Source organism: Rattus norvegicus, chromosome 7, assembly GCF_036323735.1.
Source record: "Rattus norvegicus strain BN/NHsdMcwi chromosome 7, GRCr8, whole genome shotgun sequence".
In the NCBI taxonomy this organism is placed as follows: domain Eukaryota; kingdom Metazoa; phylum Chordata; class Mammalia; order Rodentia; family Muridae; genus Rattus; species Rattus norvegicus.
The window spans coordinates 98,298,188-98,318,601 of NC_086025.1; the positions used below are offsets into that span (position 1 = coordinate 98,298,188).

At 41.7% G+C, this 20,414-nt stretch overlaps 1 protein-coding gene across 8 annotated transcripts in view; it reads right to left on the reverse strand.

The window, feature by feature from the left end:
- Positions 1-8,246: 8,246 nt before the first annotated feature.
- Positions 8,247-20,414, reverse strand: part of Adcy8 (adenylate cyclase 8) — a 249,254-nt gene continuing 237,086 nt past the window's right edge. For 7 of the 8 annotated variants that reach the window (XM_039078567.2, XM_039078565.2, XM_039078564.2 and 4 more), the window contains 4 exons: positions 13,066-13,212; positions 12,567-12,659; positions 11,046-11,160; positions 8,247-8,828 (listed from right to left, as the gene is read on the reverse strand). In XM_039078567.2, coding sequence (XP_038934495.1) covers positions 8,341-8,828; positions 11,046-11,160; positions 12,567-12,659; positions 13,066-13,212 — 843 coding nt within the window. In that variant the 3' untranslated portion in view covers positions 8,247-8,340. 8 annotated transcript variants of the gene reach the window in all.

The following is a 20,414-nucleotide window of genomic DNA, read 5'->3' on the forward strand; positions in this document are numbered from 1 at the left end:
TAAAACTTAGATGTGTTTGTGGTGTATTACATGGAATTTGAAAAGAGGCATGTATAGTAGGATGATTGAATGGAGCAAACTGGCAAATTATATTAACCTATATACCACTGTGAGTTTGTTGTAAAAAAATACTCACAAATCTGTTTTTAGAGATTTAATAATTCCAGCACATTGTTATTGACTCTAGTTACCAATTTATATAGCAGATATCTTAAACTAATGTCTCTGATCTTTCTAAAATGCTGTATCTTCTGTCTAACATTTCCCCAGTTCCTCTCTCGGCTTTCCTATTCCAGACCATGGAATTTATAATTCTGACCCCCATTTCAATTTGTCTGATATTTCTTATGTTAAGTGAGGTCAGTTAGCCTTCTATTTCTAGCTTGTCTTAATTAACACAATGTCTTCCAGGTTTATCTGTGTTGTCACAAATCAGATTGTTCAAATTCTGAAGAGAAGCTAATACTAGATTTTGATGTGCAATTTTAAGAATTGTTTCAAGTGCTTAACAGTCATTAGTTTGATTCCTTTTCTCCACCAACATGTGCTGACTAGATGATGCATCAAGTCATTCAGATGCCTGTTTCCATGTTATTCGATACATGTTTCCTCATACGTGTTCACTGCTAGGCTGGGTCAAGGCTCTGAGGCAGGATCAACCCACAATGTAAGAAGTAATATGAGGCCCACACTGCAAGAGGAAGTGAGCTAGGATGCTTTTATAAGACCTAGGGCATAGTGTTTAGGCTCTTTGCCTGCTTTGAGAAAGTGGTGACTGCTTTTGTCATTAGGAAGGTGGGGGGCTGGGGATTTAGCTCAGTGGTAGAGCGCTTACCTAGGAAGCGCAAGGCCCTGGGTTCGGTCCCCAGCTCTGAAAAAAAGAACCAAAAAAAAAAAAAAAAAAACAAGTCATTAGGAAGGTGGGAGAAATGGGGACCTGGGAACAAGGGGCAGAGTCCATCATGACTTGGTTGTAGCTTTGTGTTTCTTTAAACTGAGGGGTTTGTGGATACAAATCTCTCTACCATCCATTCATGGATGGATTGATCTGTTTCCCCCCAAGAAGATTGGAATGGTCAAATGAAAGATTTTTGCTTTTATTGCAAGGAGAGAAATACAGTTTTCTTCTAGAAGCTGGTAAGAGAAAAATCATTTAATTAGTGTCCTGACAAACCCTTGCTTTGGTCTTTAGTGCAATATTCCCAGAACCCATTGGGATCATTTCCCTGAGGGAGGCCAGGTCACACCCCTGTTGTTCATCATCCCCAATTTTACTGTGGAAAAAGGGCTTCAAGGGGCTGGATGCTGGCTCAGTAGTTAAGAGTGACTACTGCTCATGATGAGGACCCAAGTATAGTTCTCAGTGCCCATGGTGGGCAGCTCACATATGCTTGTAGTTTCAGCCTCAGGGTTCTGAAGGCCTCTTCTGGTCTTCATCGGCATCAGTACACAGGGCACACACACACACCCTTAAAAAAAAGCAAGAAAAAAAGTGTCTGCAGGATAAAATGGGGGAGGGAAATATATTTATATTTTATCTGCTTGTGGGGATTTGAGACAAAGAACCTCTTCTGTGCAAGTCACTATTGGAGAATTCTGTGTTTACCTATCTCTGTTTCTCTCTCAATTAAATCTTAAGACAACTACCCAGCTTCATGAAACAGATGCGCCATCACTATAGCCATGAGACAGAGATGTAAATGTGCTGAGATGTTTGTCAGCTGTGCATGATTGCAATGTTTGTGAATTCAGCACTTTGGAGGCTGAGGCAGGAGACTTGTAAGTTGGAGATCATCTTGATTACAATGTAGAAACTATTTCTAAAAATATATGAGCTGCTCAAGATAAGAAAGTGCATAATTAGATTCCAATCTAGAACTTATACAGTTAACCTATAGATGGTAGAGACTTGTGGAATTTCAGACAGGTAGACCTACAGCTAAACAGCTTATATAGGAGGACAAACCAAAGTCTTAAAACTAGGGGTGTGTGTGTGTGTGTGTGTGTGTGTGTGTGTGTGTTGTGTTTGTATGTGTGTATGTGTATCTTTCAAAACAAACAAACAAACAAACAACAACAACAACAAAAACTGGAGACCCAAAGGAGAGCCAGACAAAGGAGAGGACACACACACACACACACACACACACACACACACACACACACACGTGCTGTAGATGACAGGTTCACGAGGGCAGGGGAGCTAGATCTTGTTGGAGCTTACATTGTATGTCTGAGATATCCTTTAGACAGCTATAGGGTCTAATGTTTTACCTGATGGATTTAGGTCTTATTTTATTCCCCTCTTTCTTTGCTATCGTCCCATTCTTCTGTTGTGGAATGGGAATATTTATTTACCTTGTGCTAGCTGTATGTTGGATGAGTTTAACTTTCTTTTGATTCTACAAAGTCCACAGTTAAGAGACTGCCTGGGGTTTTAAAAGATATATTGAATTTTGGAATTTTGAACAATGTTTCAACTGTGGAGAGCATGGGACTTTAACAATTGACAGAACTATTTTGTTTTATGAGATGGCCATGAACCTTTAGGAGACAGGAGTGTTATGGGGTTGAATATGAAACCCCCAAAGTTTCAGGTTTAAATTCTTCATCTTATTCAACAGGTGATATTGTTTGGGGCTGTGGAACATTCAGGAGTTGGAGCCGAATCTTAGATATTTTAATCATAGCAACACAAAGTATTTAATGTAATTTTGCTCTCTGCACTTTCGCTGGAGATCATCTGACCTGGACAGCCTCTCAGTGTCACCAAGGGAAGCCACCTCTCTCACTGCTAGTGTCCAGAGAATAATCTTTTAAGAGCCCATAACTTGGCAACTTCAATGACTTCTTTGGTCATTTTTGCCAGCTGGTGAGTTTTCACTCAAAAATACTGTTGACCCATCCCTGTTCACTGGTAGCTCTGAACTCATCACCCAACTACCCTTTCATTGCTGAAATCCTTGTGCGTGATGGTGCAGGAAGGTAACTTTGAGACTCCAGTGGTTAGGAATGGGCTGAAGTCTGTTGCTGTGATAGTCACTACTGCCCTCAGAAATGTGTGTGTGTGAGAAGCCTGAGAACACCTATGGAGACATTTCCAGAGGCCAACTTATCTTCATTTTCTTCTGCTGTGAAAATGTTGAGTTCATAAACCCACTGGCAGATAAGTAATATCTGTGGAGTAGAATAAGTGCTCACTGGTTATTGAATGACTACAAGAAAGTTCCGGTTTGCAGGAGATGGGAAGAATTTGCTTCTCCTTTTGAAAAACTTACGAGAGTGAAAAGGAAGAGAGAAGGGAGAGCTGAAACCAGCAAGATGATAGAGGCTTGGATGAAGCAAACTGTGCAAAACGCTTCACTGGAAGGTGCTACCTTTGTATTGCTTTAGTAATACAAATTACTTCAGTAATACAACTACTCTTTGTTTTACTTTAGTATTCTTCCCTTTTCTGTCCCTGATTGCTAAAATTCCATCCCAGGAGAAAATGTAAACACTATTCTTCCCTTCTCCTATGGTTCCAACAACCAGCCAACAGAGGCATGCATGATTCTGCCAGACTTCACACTGGGAAACCAAAGAGTTTAATTTGGCTTCTTTTCCAAACACTGGTGAAGCGTACTTACAGGGTGTGGGTGTTTTGTCCCTCAACAGGCCACACCTGGAAAACTTTTACTCATCAGGATTGAGGGTTTCCCTCTGGCTGGATAGATGAAGCTTCGCTCCCTTAGTGTTTCTCCCAAATATACTTTAGCCCCTCCTGGTGGCTATGCACAATTAAGGAAGAATTGTAAACAACAGGTAGTAGGGATCAGCTGGATGCTTAGAAGAGAGTATTGTGAACTTCTTCACTTCTCCATTGAAGTGGGGAATGTAAATTGTTAACTAGTCCAGATGGGACAATCCTTTTTCAAGTGAATAAAGCGGAATTCTCCAAGATGGCACTTGGTTTGTACGGAGGATAGTCATGCAAACTTACCTCTCTACCTGAATTGTCAGTAAAACCTAACTATGAGGCATGAATGCTTTGCCCAAGTGGTATGTGTGTTAAGTTTATGTGGGTGTATAAACATATGAATGTAGGTCTTCAAGTGTGTGGCTGTATGTGTGTGTATTTGAGTGTGAAAGATGTATTGTGTATGCATAAGAATGCGTGTGAGAGAGTACATATACAAATATGTGTTGGCAATTGTCAATTGTCAACTTGACAGAATTTAGAATTTAGAATCACCTGCAAGATGGGCCTCTGGACTTGTACATTTCTAAAATTATGTTAATTAGGTGGGAAGAAATGTCCATTGTGGGTGGCATCATTCCTTAGGCAGGGGATACAGGACGCTATAAAGAATAAAGAAAGTGAGCTAAGAACCAGAATTTATACGTTCATTGGTCTCTTCTGACTGTGATCATAATATGTTTAGATGCTTTAAGTTCCCTGACTTTCCCACCATGATGGGCTGTGACTCACAACTTTGGCCTAAATAAACTTTCTATTTCAAGTTGCTTTTGATAGAGAATTGTACCACAGAAACAGAAAAGATATAAAGACAGCAAGAATTCACGGATATGAGTGTGAGATACAGACATGTGTATAAGGATGCAAGTCCTTCTGGTTATTTGTTGAGTTGGGCTGAATTTTGGTATCTGGGCATGACAGAAGTTGGTACAAAGCTGTGAATATGAGCAGGATCCTGTCAGGAGACCAGAGCGGACAGGCCTTTTATCAATTTCTCTGAGGCCAGAGAGGGCTGAAGTGAACATTGGGTCACATGACTGCTTATTCATAAAATACAGAGGAAATTAAGAACAGCGTAGGCAGAGTGGAGTCCAAGCACAGAAAGGGATCAAGTTAGCTGTACTCCCACCTTTAATAGAGTTTTGTAAAATGAAGATTTTGGACCTCACTCTTACATGATCCTTAAACTCTTCTCAGCTTTAAGAATACATGTGTAGATAGAGCTTATTTTATTACTCTTTAGGAGATCCAGTAGCCTGTGAAAGGGACACAGTAATGTATTAGTATGAAGTTCAGTTGAAACTGTGCTTGGAAAATGGACACAGCAAACTTTGAAACACTAAAAATGTTTGTTCTTGAGAGTCTAATGATGTCAATGGCATCAGAGGGGCCAGTGCGTTATGAAGAGACTGAATGAAATAATTGTTCTTAAACAGAAACAGACCGCCTTTGAGTCCCCATCACTCTCTATAAAAGGCAAAGACAGATTCATTAAGTTTACTTGAAAAGTTTGATGCCCACAAAGGAATGGTGACCTGATCTTCCAGGTGGGTGGATAGAAATGTGTGGTGGCTATGCAATCAATAATTCAAATAGGCACATTGTGTCATCCTTCAGGGCACCCTGCCCCCTAGAAACTCATCAATAAAATATTGGGTACAGTTGGAGCCCACAGCTAATCTGAGAGTAGCATTCTCTCCGGCTGATACAGGCTCCAGTGCAACAGAAATGTCTTCAGTTCGGAATTAAAATTTCAGGACAGGGCAATGAACTTCAACACCTTGCTCTTGCTGTATACAGAAGGGCAGGTTCTGGTTCTGGAATCTGGGTCAGCACTAAGTGTAGCCCTGGGAAAACTCTCCTTTTCCACCCACTGCAGGGCTCCATGTGTGTGTCTTGTGGGTCAGGCCTCCCTGCAGAGTGTCTGCTTCATCCCAGAAGCAGTCTAAACCTTGAATTGAGGGTTGACTCTCTAAGGGTCAAGTGAAACTTTTGAAACCTTTTCAGTGAACTCACAACTTTTATCTTATTAATATTTTATGAGTAAAGCAACTCTGACTTAGATTTTTTTAAAAAGTGTGCAAGCACCGACAAGTAAAAGAAAAAGTTAGGTAGGGAATGATTTCAGACTCGCCATTTCTCCATTTCGGTAGAGACACCATGCTTCCCCAGTGGCAGTCACATGAGCCTCTCTGGAGTGCAGCTCAGGGCCAAGCTGATCAATTTGCTTTAAGTACCCATTCCCTGCCCCCTGCCCCTGCTGCAGTTCTGTGTAGGTCTGTGGGTTCACCAGTTTGTCCCCTCTAGTCCCAAACTCAAAGTACTCTCTGCTGAAGCCTTTTATATGTTAATTTGGGATCAAAACATGACCAGAATACAGCTGAGTGAACTGGAGTTTCTTTTTATACCAGTTGGGCATGACTAGTCATGTCTGGCTGTTTTGAATGGGTTAGTTACTCTTTTAGTTTCATACCTGTCGATGTGATAGAATACTCTGACCCGGAAGCAACTTAGGGGAGGAAAGGGTTTATTTCAGTTACAGGTTAGCATCCATTATTGAAGAAAGTCACTTGAAGGGCAGGAACTTGAGAAAGACCCACTTGCTGTACATGCACCATGATCTCTCACCAGGGAACTCACAGAGAAGGACATATAGCAGAAACCATAGACACCTGTTCTGTGGCTCGGTCATAGGCTTGTGTTTCGATACTGTTCTTGCACACCTAGAATCATCTGCCCAGGAAATAGTGCCACCCACAATGATCTGGCCCTTGCATATCAATTAACAAGACCTCTAACACACATAGACATACCTACATCTGATTTGGGCAATCCCCGAATTGAGACTCTTTTCGTAGTTGACGAAGCGAAAGAGGAACGCTGTCATGGTGTTGGGTCTGACTCTTTGGTGTTGGTACGATCTCCCTAACATCTAAAAGCATCAGAATGATAAATCACCATTCTTTTCTCTGCGGTCTTAGGTATGCAGGTTTTATGCCACATGACTGACATCACACAAAATTCAGATAATGGAGTGGCCTCTTCCTTCCTTCTCTATGTCTCCACATATCACAGAACACCAAGCAAACATAGCATCTCTCCATGGGGGAGAGGAAAGGGTGAAGCATTCTAGGTCTTCTTGGGGGGGGCATGACATTCAGAGGGCTGAATGATGGATTCCAGGCCAGATGTCAACTTGATGGGGTTCTTGGAAATTCAGTCCCTTGTTGCTAGGTTTGATGGGATCCTGAATGAAGCCATATCTCCCAGATACAGTTTAGAGTGTTTATTTTTCTGTTTTGGCTCTAGGCTTGACATTATTGTGTCAAGAGCATGTTCTGGATAAAGTCTCTCAGCTACAACAAATCAATCTTTTATTGTGCTTCACTTGCTGTGCTGGGTGGTCATTAGTTAACACAGTGAGTGTTTATTGACTCCTATGGTTCTGAAGCTGTTTCTGTAGCTAACTAGGTGAACTAGCAGAGCCTCTAGCCTGTTTCAGCTTTCTCATCTGTATTCCTTGCAGTCTGTGTTCATGAGAGAAGAGGATGTGATGCAGTCGTCCTAGGGAACTAGCGTCTCACCCCACCCATTGGCTTTCTAATTGTTCCTCCAACAGGAACTCACCCTAGGGAGTTTGCACTTGCTGGCCCTTTTCTTCATATCACTTTTCTCCCTTTTTTTTCACTTTCACATTATTAAGGATTTATCTTTGACATATCCTCAAAATCCCATTCCTAGTTAGATCCCTGGCCTGCAATACCTTAAACCATTTATTTTCACCTCTCTCTCTCTCTCTCTCTCTCTCTCTCTCTCTCTCTGTGCGTGTGTGTGTGTGTGTGTGTGTGTGTGTGTGTGTGTGTTTCTGTCTATCTGTCTGTGTCTGAGTGTATGCTATGTGTGTACAGGTGTCATTGGAAGCCAGAGGAGGGTATCATATCCTCTGAAACTGGGATTACAAACAGTTCTGAGATACCTGACATCGTGCTAGAAATCAAACTTAGGTCTTCTGGAAGAGCAGCAAGTTCTTTTAACCTTCTTTCCGGCCCCTACATTTAACCTCTTTATTGCTTCTATCCCTGTATGAAAGTAGATTACATATTGCTTTAATAATATGTCTGTTGTCCACAAGCAGAATATTAGCTGCATGAGAGAAACACTTTTGCCAGAGTTTATCTGGGACATGAGACAGCTTAGGTGCAATGCAGATGCTCAACAATATCAGTTGAATGAATGTACGGGTACTGTAGGGGTTATGAGGTCCTTATGTCAAAATTCGACATAATACTTGGCTTGGTATATGGTTAATATTCCAAAAAAAGCCAGTTGTTGTTAAGCACCCAATAACATCAGGGTTCTATTTACACATGACCTTTTCCAATTTATATAGCAACTCCTCTAATTCAGACTTTTGGCCTTATAGATCTTGCGTACAAGAAGTGACCAATAAGGAAAACCTCAACTTGTGTACTTGATCTTGTATATTCAAAGACCAATGAAACCATCCTTGTTCTAAAAAAAATCAAACCTTTTTATTAGTATATTTATTTTATATATAAAAGAAATACAAAAAAAGAGAAAGAAACACAAAGAAAATGCTTTTATGGCAAATCGGATTTGTCAGTGCCTTCAGCCTGTGCTCCAGGCTCTGGCCCACTTGGCGTTAGCAAAGTCCGCCGGTTGTAATGGCTCTTGATGATGCCAGAGTTGCTGTTCTCATTGAGTAGTTGCTTCTGCCTTTGCCTGTTGAGAGACTGGACAAGGCCAAGGACAACTGCAGCCAGAGAGTACTGCCCAGGAAGTCTTCTTGGGGGTAAGATGAATGGGTTGGGTTGGACTCGTCCCAGGAGAAAATATGTTTTGATTTTCCCTTCTTGTTCGCTGATGCCCTTCACATATATCTCTCCCCGGTAGTCGAAGGCAAAGCCCTGATCCTTCAGGATGAGATAGGTCTCCTCAGGAACTTGGATCCGGCCACTCACTCCTGTGCTGTCCATTCGGCTTGCCAAGTTCACAGTTTTACCCCAAATGTCATACTGTGGTTTCTTAGCGCCAATTACACCTGCTACCACTGAGCCATGGCTGATGCCTACAAAAGACCCAAAAGAGCAAGAAATAAGGTAGAGGAAGGGCAATTAGGTCTAATTGGCATGTGTGTAGCCTCTTGGAGCAGCATAGTCCAGGTCACTATGTCAGTCACTTAAATAACTGATTATCTGGATCGCGTATTTAACTCACGTGACCCTCACTCTACCCATCTATGGGCTGTGACTTTGAGTAAGACACTGAGTATTTATCAGCTTCAGCTTTGTCATGTGCAGGCTATAAGCTACATGATCAGTTCTGATGCCCATGACTTCTTAGACATCATGACGTAATGTCTCTCAAGGTTTTAAAGAGCTAATCATTATTTTCATTCTACTGTCTACATCTACTGTGTCTCTCTGTGTGGATTATGTATAGTGTATAATGTCTGTGTGTATATATGCCTTTGTTGGGTATAATGCACAAGGTATTGTGTCTATGTGTTGAGTACAGTGGATAGTGTATATTGTATGTGTATATGTGTAATGTAGTGTATGATGTATATGTATGGGTATATAGTACAATGTGTACTGTGTAGTTTATAACTGTATATGTATAGTCTGGTGTGTACTATGTAGTATATGTGTGTGTCAAGTATAGTATATAGTGTCTGTGTGCAAATGTGTTTTGATTTTGCTTCAGCCTAGAATGATCTTACTCAGAATCTATAATGCTAATTCTATCAGTTTCCTCAAGTCTCTGGTCAGAAGGTTTTTTACTAACTGCTATACTAACTGCTATAATTAACAATACAAGAAGGACCTCTGGTCTCCTATTTCTACATTTGATTTTCATTATCTGATGATATTATATTACCTGCTTTCTAAATTGTTTTCCGTCTCCCCAGTAGGAGACAAGCCTATGTCTTCTTACCCATCCTGTCATATTCACACATTTCAGATGCCTAGTCAATGTTTATAGAATTATGAAATACTTTCTTAGAGGAGACAGATAAGCACATTATACATTTAGAGGAATTCTGTCATTTCTAGAAGAGTCATTGAGATTTCCTGAAGGAGTAAGCTTTGAAATTATCAGTAAAGGCACTTCCAAATAAAATACAACATTTTAATACATCACTCCAAAGAGGTAGCCATGATTTCACCAATGTCTTTAGAATTTGCTTAGACTATTTCTCTCTTCAGGGATAATACTCTCTTTTGATTCTTGGTTCAATTATTTCAGAAAGGACATGAGATTGATGGGAGATGTGGGATCAAGCCTTCAATATCCCAGCCATAGGATCAAAACCATAACTATAAATCTTTATTTCAAAGAACAAAAGCGTGTGCCATTCCTCTGATCTCAGGAACAGATATTGGTATTCTCAGCTTCCCTCTCTTTTCTTGCAAGCTGTTAAGGGAGAGCCTAATGAAGTAAAATGGCCTGTCAGCCCCAGCACACCTACAGCATAAAGACAATAGCAAATCTGTTGCCCACTAGGCAGAATGTCAGTCATCTCAGTGTCAGGCTCCTCGAGCAGGTGCTGGCATCGCTGTTTGGCTATGAGATGTGGTATTAGCCTAGAGACTTCTTTGTTTAGGATCAAGCTTCTTTATTTATAAAATGCAAATGTGAGCTAGAGCAGGGGCTTTCAGGCTGGAAATCTGGAGGCTCCTGAAAGCCCAAAGCAGAGGAAGGAGGAATGAATACATCATGCAAACACGGAGGATTTGTTCAGCTGCAATGATTACCATGGAGCACCTATGCACAAGTTTCTATCCTTGCCATGGAACGAGACCACACGGCTGAGAAACTGCTACTTTCTGTCTGCATCTAGCTCAATACAGCATGTGATAGCCTGAAGAAGAATCCTGCAGTTGTCTGAGACATTATTGAGAAGCAGAGAGCAATTCATTGACCACCAGCTTCCAGCAACAAGAAAAAGTCAGAATTTTATGATTCTCGGGTCATTAGCTACCTCTCTAAGCGTGCCTTTGCAGAGCTGGCAAGGGATATAGGCAGATATGTTGGAGGAGAGGCCAGCCTCGTGTTTGCTTTGCACCTCTGCATAGTCAGGATCCTGCCTTGCTTCTGGCATCATCGATGAGGAAGTCCAGAAAGGCCTGAGTTGACTCTGTGCCTGTCCTTGTCAGGGTCATACAGAACCTCATGCATTTTGCAAGAAAAAGCTTCCTGGACTGATGCCCAGGACATGGGAGGGGCTGATAGAACAAAGACACTTGGCTCAGTGAGGCCTCCACCTCTAGCTGCAACTCACCAATACGGAGTTCAAAATTGTTGAACGAATGCTTGTTGATCTCTTGTATGCTTTCAGTCAGGGCAAGAGAGAAGTCAGCCAGGGCACACAAATGTCCCCATTTATCTTCACATTGCTGGAGAAAACACGAGAGAAGGTTGCATCCAATGTTAAACACATGTGATGTCTTCAGCAGTGTGACCCCCCTACTGCACATTCCTTAAAAGAGGATAAGCATGTAAGTGAGTCCTACACACTCAAGCCATGAGTATCATCTCAGAGATGTAGCTCACAGGAGATTCTAACACTACACGGTGTGGATGTCCTCACATCTTCCTTTACATCTATCCTTGTCCTGGAAGTTTGCCACATTATGGGTCCCCGAGTATTCTCACTTATGCTCATGCCTTTGTATGAATGCCCATATGCACACATTCATATCCTTGTGCATATAGGTTTTCTGGTCCAAAAGATGTGTTTGTTGCCTCTAAAATGCTCACAGCATCTGTTTAAGGGATGTTCTGTGTATGCTTGTGAACTCCCTGAGGTAGGTACAGAGTAAGTCTCTTTGCTTCCATTTCAAACTATGTAATGTAAGTGAAGCTTGGTGGCCATGACCACCTCTTCACAGTTGAATGAAATTGTCTGTAGCAGAGAATTTGGAACCCTACAGAGTTTGATAGTTCCATTAAAGGCTAGGCATTAGGTAATTCTGGTCTCATAGACTATACGGTCTTTGTTGTAACTATTTAGTGTTATCATTTTGGTTTTAAACAAGCAAAGTATAAAATAAAAATAAATGGGAATGCTTGTGTACAATAAAACTTTATTTACAAACATGGAGAGTAGGGCGGATGTGGCCTGAGGTACTTGTTTCCTAACTCCTGCTATTGAGAGTCCCACTTGTATACTGATGTGGGTTTCATCCTACATAGCTATGCTTAGAGCATTTTTCTTTAATAAAAATATGTGCAAGAAGGCTAAGTATAGTGATGACTTAATGAGGATTCCATTTTCCCTAGTGAGTTTGACTCAAACTCATCTAATATCTGTTGATATAACTTACAAGGTTATAGGCTTTATACGGGGAACACGAAAGTTATCTCAGATAACTCACCCACTAGCCCTGGAAAGGCAGACATTAATTTCCCAATTAACACAGTCTAACATTATACAGAACCGCCACCACCACCACCACCACCACCACCCCACCACACCACCACCACACCACCTCCACCACCACCACCACCACCACCACCACCACCACCACCACCACCACACCACCACCACCACCACCACCACCACCACCACCACCACCACCACCACCACCACCACATCCTCCAACACCCTGTAATGAATGATTGAAGCCTTGGAGTTTTAACAGCAACTTCTCCAGCAATCCTCTTTTTGTCAAGAGTGAATGCACATCCTGCAACCGTGATACCATGATAACCTCGTTTAGAGCTCCCTCCCATTGTTCTCCAAGCCTTCTTCAGCACTCGGCAACAGTCATCCAAAGTCAAGTCCAAGGACCTTCCTTACCTGTTTCTCTGGTGACAGTCCTGAGACAGCCATGTATGTACTACCAATGGTCTTAATCTTCTCTATGTCCTGAAAGCGGTCCTCTCCAAGTAACTGCAATGGATCCGGGACATGAAGTTAGTCCTTGTGTTTACATGGCTGCTCTGTTGCACTCTAGCATCCTGGGGCTCCTGCAAATATGTTCTCCCCCATGCATAATGGAGAAAGATCTAACTAAAATAGTTGAGCATCCTTAATGAGGGTAGAATGTTTCAGGTAGACAAACAAAAGTTCTGGAGACCATTGCACAATGTGGTTACTAAACTAAATAATTCAGGTATTATATATCTGAATGTCCACAATGTTTGGTGATGAATTTTTTGATTGACTTAACTAGTCTATATTTTATATACTTATCAAGGCATCTATTTATTCAGATAAAAATTGATTGTGAAAATTAAATTACCTACTACATGTTTATGTTTGTAAAACACCCCAGAGTTCTGACAATTAGATTTACCTCATCAAAGTCAGCAATGATCTCATTCAGCAAGCGCAGACATTCCACTCCCTGGTTGTTCATTTCTGTCTGAGAGTAAAAGTCTGCAAATCCAGGAATGGAGGCAAACATTACCCCAACGGCATCATAGGATTGAGAATACAGCTCCTGGGGTAGAAAGGAGGCAGAAATGATCATCAATGCTCAAGTTTTGCATGATGCTACCTGTGCATAAGGTCTTGGCAGACATGCACAGGAATCCAGTGGCAGGGCAGAAAATAAGAGGTCAAGTATGATCTGTCAACACTGTATGTCTCAGTACCCCCAGGTTGCTATAGTCAAATACATCAGGCTGGTTGATTAAAACCACAAATGTATTTCTTATGTTCTGGATGCTTGGAAGTATCCAACAGACCTACTGTGCAATGAGGAGCCACTTTCTGGTTCCAAGGTGGCATTTTCTCGCTGTGCCCACCCAGGCCAGAAGAAGCAAAGAAGCTCTCTTGGAACTCTTTAACAAGCACACTAACCCAATTGTTATGGTTTGAACACAAAGGCTCTTCTAACAGCTTTATTGTTAAAGACTTGGTCACTGGCTGGTGGATCTAGTCATTGAGAGGTACCCTGGATCACAGGGGCTTGTGAGTTAACTCTTGATGGATTGATCAAGAGGTATGATTGGGAGATAATAGGAGGTGGAAATTAGTTGGAGGAATAAGTTTCTAGGGTATGCCCAGAAAAATATACCTTAGAAGATTTGGAGGGACACAGATGGTCCATTCCTTGTGCCATGAACACAGAATCATTAGGTGGTTTATAATAATGGAAAGTATGTGATTGGTAAGCCAGCACTTCGGAATGGCCTTTGTCCTTGGCCAATTCTTCGGTTCCCCTCAAAGACTGGTTCAGAGTTTCACCATTCTCCTTAACTCACCACATTGCCCTTCTGCAAAGATGATCTTGCTCCTACTTTACCAAGTAAGCTTTTGGGTGGTAGGTAACTCTCCCTGTTGTTAGTTCTTATGTGCACACATCTTTATGTGTAATCATCTTCAACACTAGTTGTGTTTTACCTCTTACTGAAAAGTAAGTTCTTGGTGCTTATAATTTCTTCAGCAACGTTACTCCTGTCTTAGGGTTTCTTTTTATTGTTGTGACAGAACCACCATGACCAACCAACCAACCAACCAACCAACCAACAAACAAAACCAAGTTGGAGAGGGAAGAGTGTATTCAGCTTATACTTCACATCACCAAAAGGAGTAATCCAACAGGACAGGATCCTGGAGGCAGATGATGAAGAAGAAGCAGCTATGGAGTAGTAGTGGTTGCTGGCTTGCTTCCCCTGGCTTGCTCAGCCTGCTTTCTTATAGAACCCAGGACTACCAGCACCACTCACCATGGGCTGGGCTCTCCCCATTGATCACTAACTGGGAAAGTGCCTTACAGCTGGATCTCATGAAGGTGATTTTCTGAGGCTGCTTCCTCTCTGTTGGTAGCTTATGTCAGGTTGACACACAAAACCAGCCAGTATAACCCCCTTCCCTGCCATCCTTCTTCTTTCATGTGTCTTACTCACTCCCTCTCCATGCTGCTTCCTGCTGTTTGTCTTTTCTAAGAAAGAACAGGATACCCTGATCTGGCAGGCACATGTGTCTATCAACTAGTCCCTCTTCATTCTGACTTCCATCCTTTGTATGCTATCTTTCTCCTCTGTTTCTATTCACATCTCAAGCTGGGATGAAACAAATGGAGAGGAAGTCCTCTAAATTGGGAAAAAATCAATGTACACATGGTAGTCCCCATCTCACTGGGCATCCACATAGCTCAGCCTGCTGGCCACTCGGGACCTTGAGTCTCTGGACTTTCTGTGAAACATCTCATTTCCTCATGCTTGCACTCTTTAAGGATTTGCTTTAGAAACACCTGCCTATTTTCAGCATTTTGTCTGGGACTCAGTGAATGCTTCACATTGAGCATCCTTGCTGGACAGATCTCATTCACGCTCAGCCTCCATACATAGCAGTTTCCGAATTTGCATTTCCAGATTAGTTCTGGGACTTTGCTCGCCCTGGATTGTTCTCACACTCTTCAAACTATGATGCTACAGGACCAGTGTGTTTTCTCTGTATCACGAAGCACTCATCTGTTCCGTCTTCATTCTCTAAACTGTTAGAAACACCAGAGCTGCAAATTCTACAAAGGGGATGTCAGTTAACTTTGACTCTTTCTTGGTTCTGTGATGTTGCTCCTATTTTAGTGTTGCTGCTAGTTTTAAAAGAAATGCTCTTTCCAGTGTCTTGCTTTACCACTAATAAAAAAGCTTCCTACTTGGAGGCCCCCAGACTTGTTCTACTCAAAGGCATTCTCCATATGCTGCCCACAGTGATCTTTTTAAAGGGATGTATATGTTATTGAATATCATACACTCATCCAGCCTTAAAGCCCTCAAGATAAAATTCTAACAGTATGTCATGGTACATATTCATGGTCTTACTACCACCCACCCCTTTAACCTAAATGCCTGCAACTCCCTGATTCTTTGGGATCCCAAAACAACCAAGCACTTCTATGTTTTGTTTTGTATTGGTGTTGAACTCGGAGCCTCGAAGGTTTGTACTCTTCCACCGAGTTATCCCACCCGTCTGTTTTTCTACTTCTGTGTCCCATTGTAGCTGCTGTTACAGGTGCTGTTCCTGCAATTTTCTGTACACAATTGCCAACACTTATGGTTCTTGTGAGTTTTTCCTTTGGCCACAAGAGGGCACTCTGCCACATGGCCAGCAGCTTTGAAGAGGCATGTAATTAATGTCCCCAAGTCACAGGTCTCTGCAAACCACAGATAGGAGAGATGTTTTGTACCCTCTTCCTTCCCTCCTAGAGCCATGTAACTTGGAATTGTCTGACTAGGCTCCCATTGACCCTTTATGTAGCGGATCTACCCAACAATGCATCAAACATCAGTGTCTTCTTTCTCTTCCTTCCATTCTGTGTTTCCTAGGAACTCCTTCAGGAAAGTTGCTGCCTCTGAAGTTCTAGTTTTCAAGGTTTGCTTCTGGAGGAAGCTGAACAATCTTTGTTTCCACATAAGTACGTTTATTCTACTACCTGTCCCTTGTTGGGAAATGTCCTTCCAGCCTTGTGGTTAGCTTCTTAACCAGGCAAATTCTTGTTTCTGTCTTCACTAACAATGTGGAAAGGAGTTTCACACAAACTTTCTAGGCTCTTGAATGGGGGCAGGAGGCTGGGTTCAATGCTCTCAATTGCTACAAGCAATTTTGTAACAGATCCCCTGCTCCAGCATCATTGCCCTAACATTTAGTTGTTTCTTTAAACATGAATCTTGTGATGGCAGATATGTCATTCTTCTTGGTGTGTTTAGTGCAGTCTTGCAATATGATGCCCTTTACACAAGGTTCTGCTATTAAGCAAACACCCACAAATAGTGATTATGTTAATTAATGACATCTTGGTCTTTTTAGAAAATGTTAAAACCTAGAGAGTACTTTCACATGAACCCATGAGTTGTAACAATCCAGTGGAGTTTTCCATTCTCACTTCACCGATAAACGAAAGAAGAAAGAGGAATTATGTTATTGTCTTGGTTCACACAGCTAACAGTGTAAGAGTTAGGGCTGGAGGGTTCCAGGGTTTCTTTCATCCACCTATCCATGTGTACATCCAGCATCATGCCCTAGGTTTGAGAAAGATGCTGTCCCTGCATCATGATCAGTCTTGAGTTTGAAGTGTCAGTCAATTTGGTTTCATTCTAAGTGACATAGTCAGGGGACAAGTGGCTGATCAGAGTTGTAGAGCAGAGAACAGCAACAGAAAATGGATTCCTAATGTGGGATCCTGCTCCCTTTAACCTTGGATGAGTATGCATGCATGGAAGGAAGTGAATTCTGCTTCATAAATTAGAGAATGTGTGTAAGTAAGCTCACAGAATCAATCCTCCACATGGCTGTGGTTTTTGGATAAAGGTTTCTATTACGTGATTGCCTATATTATTATTTCTCAAAGGCTGTTATCATAGAGTGACTTAAACAATATGAATACATTTTCTCTTATTTCTGGAGGCTAGAAATCTGAGATCAAGGTACTTTATAGGCTCTTCTGCCCAGACCATACTTGCCCATCTCCTGCTCATCTTCCTCTATTCTTCACTCTGAGCTTTTTTTTTATCATATATCTAATTTATTTTGCATAGCACTTGTTTGAAACTATTAATACTAAATTTGTTTTATTTGTCAGTATAGTCTTATTTTGTCTGAGTTACATTTGCAACTTTTGTGTCATTTTTGTATAACTCCCTTGGATGTCCTACGAATATTCTTTTCATAGAAAACAGAGTAGATCAGTTTAGGAGCAACTTGAATAGCTAAGGCTACAGTATTTTCTGAAAATTTAAAATTTCACAAATCTTGAATTATAACTCCACTGAAAAACATCCAGCATCTTTTTTATATATTCACATTTTCACTCTGAGTTCTAATCATTATTTTTTTTATAAGGATGCCAGTGTGACTGTACCAGGACCACCTTAATGACCTCATTTTAATGTATTTACCTATTCTATGAAGGCTACAGTCTGATGTCACTGGGCTTAGAATTTCACACATGGAATTTTGAGGAAGTACAATTCATACCTGGCAAGCTCTTTTTCTATTTACAAGTAGAAAAGAGAAAAATCTTACCCTTTGAAACTGACTCCATAATTACACATCCAACTTTCATTTTATTCCCTACATTATAAATGCCCCCACTATGTGAAATGGCTTCCCTCTCCCACCCAAGGGTTTCTTAAACCGTGTTTGTCCATTGGAGTTCTAATGACTCCTAACCCCTCCCATACCCTTCTCCTTTTCATTTCAAAGTCTTGCCAGCATTCAGAACGCTCAGATTTCTTATTTTATTTTACATGTGTTTGTGAATATGTGGTATGCTCGACATTTGCCTGTATTTGTATTTGAATGCCTGTATACATGTTTGCATGCTGTGGACACATATATGTTGGAATTTCTATATTTTTCATTGAGACTTGTCCTCTCAACTAAACTGAGAGATCAACTCTGTGTCTGTCTAACTACTCAGATTGTTCCAAGGACCCTAAACCTCCCAAGTGCTGGAATTACCATCATCTTTCTTTGGTATTTATATGGGTGTTAGGTGTCCAAGTCCTGGCCCTCACTCCTGCACGGCAGGTATTTTTACCTCTCTCCAGCTACTCCTCTGATTCCTTAAGATATAAAGTAATAACAGCACAGCTATTTTTACTGAGCATTTATATGCCAGGCACATTGCAGAATACTGCGTGCATCATTTTATTTAATGCTCACAATAAGTGCTTGAGGTGGATATAATTAAGGCCTTTATTTTATCTAAGGGAGGATGAGAGAGGTTGTGGTTAAGTACTTTGCTTAAAACTCACAGTTGTTACCTAAAGACTATACATGGACTGACCCTGGACTCTGACCTCATAGGTAGCAATGAATATCCTAGTAAGAGCACCAGTGGAAGGGGAAGCCCTGGGTCCTGCTAAGACTGAACCCCCAGTGAACTAGACTGTGGGGGGGAGGGAGCAATGGGGGGAGGATGGGGAGGGGAACACCCATAAGGAAGGGGAGGGGGGAGGGGGATGTTTGCCCGGAAACCGGGAAAGGGAATAACACTTGAAATGTATATAAGAAATACTCAAGTTAATAAAAAAAAAAAAAAACAAAAAAAACCTCACAGTTGTTAAACGGTAGAGCAAGAATTTATAAATGGGTAGTCTGACTCCTGAGCCCAAGCTACTACTATTGCCAATGGTGGCGATAACAGTGCTATGTTCATTTAGGAATGATGATAATACCAGTCATGAGAAACAGGAATGGATGTTTCTAAGGCATGCCACTACAGTAGTGAAACAACCAAAAGAAAAAACCAAGCCAAACCAAGCCAAACCAAACCAAACCAAACCAACAACAACAACAAAAACCCCAAACTCAAAACACCAATGCACTAAGTCAAGAGGGCTTTCTATCTCTTTCCTCATTCCCATTGCTTCAGTTAGGGGCACCGAGACAACTCGAGGTGGCACATTCAAAGCAAGACAATTCAAGTTAATATACAATGGACTTAACTAGAAAGATAAAGGGAGAAGTAAGAGACCCTAGTAATCCTTGGGGACAAAGCAGCAGAACTTTCCTCCTTTCAGATCAGGAGAAATGAGAACAGTTCAAAGAGATTTTACACAGCAACAGTATGGCAGTTGCACTGAGGAGCCCTGTAGAGGTAGGTACATAGTCAGCCTCACTGGCCTCTCTGCTTCCCCTCAGTGAGATCTCCTAGTTCCCCACCCCTCCACCCCCCCCCCCCAGCATTGGCAATCTCCATCTGGGTGCCAAAGCTGTGGGAGGCTATTGATGTTATGCATTGAATTTACCCCAAACCCTACCCTGGGCCAATTAGAAAAGAGGGTAAAGGGACTTGAAGGATCATGTAGAAGAGGTTCATGTAACCACCTTCAGAGATGGCCACTTTATTTAACTCACTCCAATTAACTGCTTTCAGGGTTCCATCTGTTCCTCACTATTCTGGGCTGAAGAAAGCTAAAAATGTGTTGTAAACTGTCGAAGGATAGAGATGGATTTAGAAAAGCTAAAATTGTTTTTGTTCTCATCTTTTTCTGTGGGTTGGAAGTGCAGGTTTGGAGAGCATAGGGAATTGTGAACACTCACACTCTCCCCTCCTCCACTCCACATGCTGATATGGTGAAACTGTTCTCCTCTCTTCTCAGGGAATCAGGCTGCTGGGAACTAAGTCCTGTGCTTCTTGTACCAAGTGAAGTCAGTGGAAGAAAGAATGTCTGGTCCCAAAGGCCTTTGTCATTCAAATGTCTGCTCAAATGTTCTCTTAGTTTCTCTGCTCCTGTTCTATGGGGTTTGGACCACCATCACTCTCCCTCCCACCCCACCCACATCCCTCCCCGGCCTCCCCAGCTTTTTTTTCATTTCACTTTGATGAAATCAGTCTCTCTTGGCTCTTCCCAGGCACCTTTCTATTTTGATGACTGACAAGCAGCTTTCTGTCATAGGCTTTGGGTTCCCCTCTGACAGTCCTGGGTTTCTGCCTCTCCATTTGCTCGTCATGATTGACACACAGCCCCATTCTCTCTGCTCTAGCAGCTGTCATCAAACACTTGCAACAAGGAAAACAGGCCCACGTTGAACTCCATAAAAATTCACCTGTTGAGAAGTGTGAGTAGCTTTGTTCTGTACTGGAGAACCCTCCAGTAGACCAGTGCTTCTGCAGTTTGATAATCAAATCATGCCTTAGGTTTTGTTGTTGTTTTCTTCTTTTTTTATTATTTTTTTTATTAACTTGAG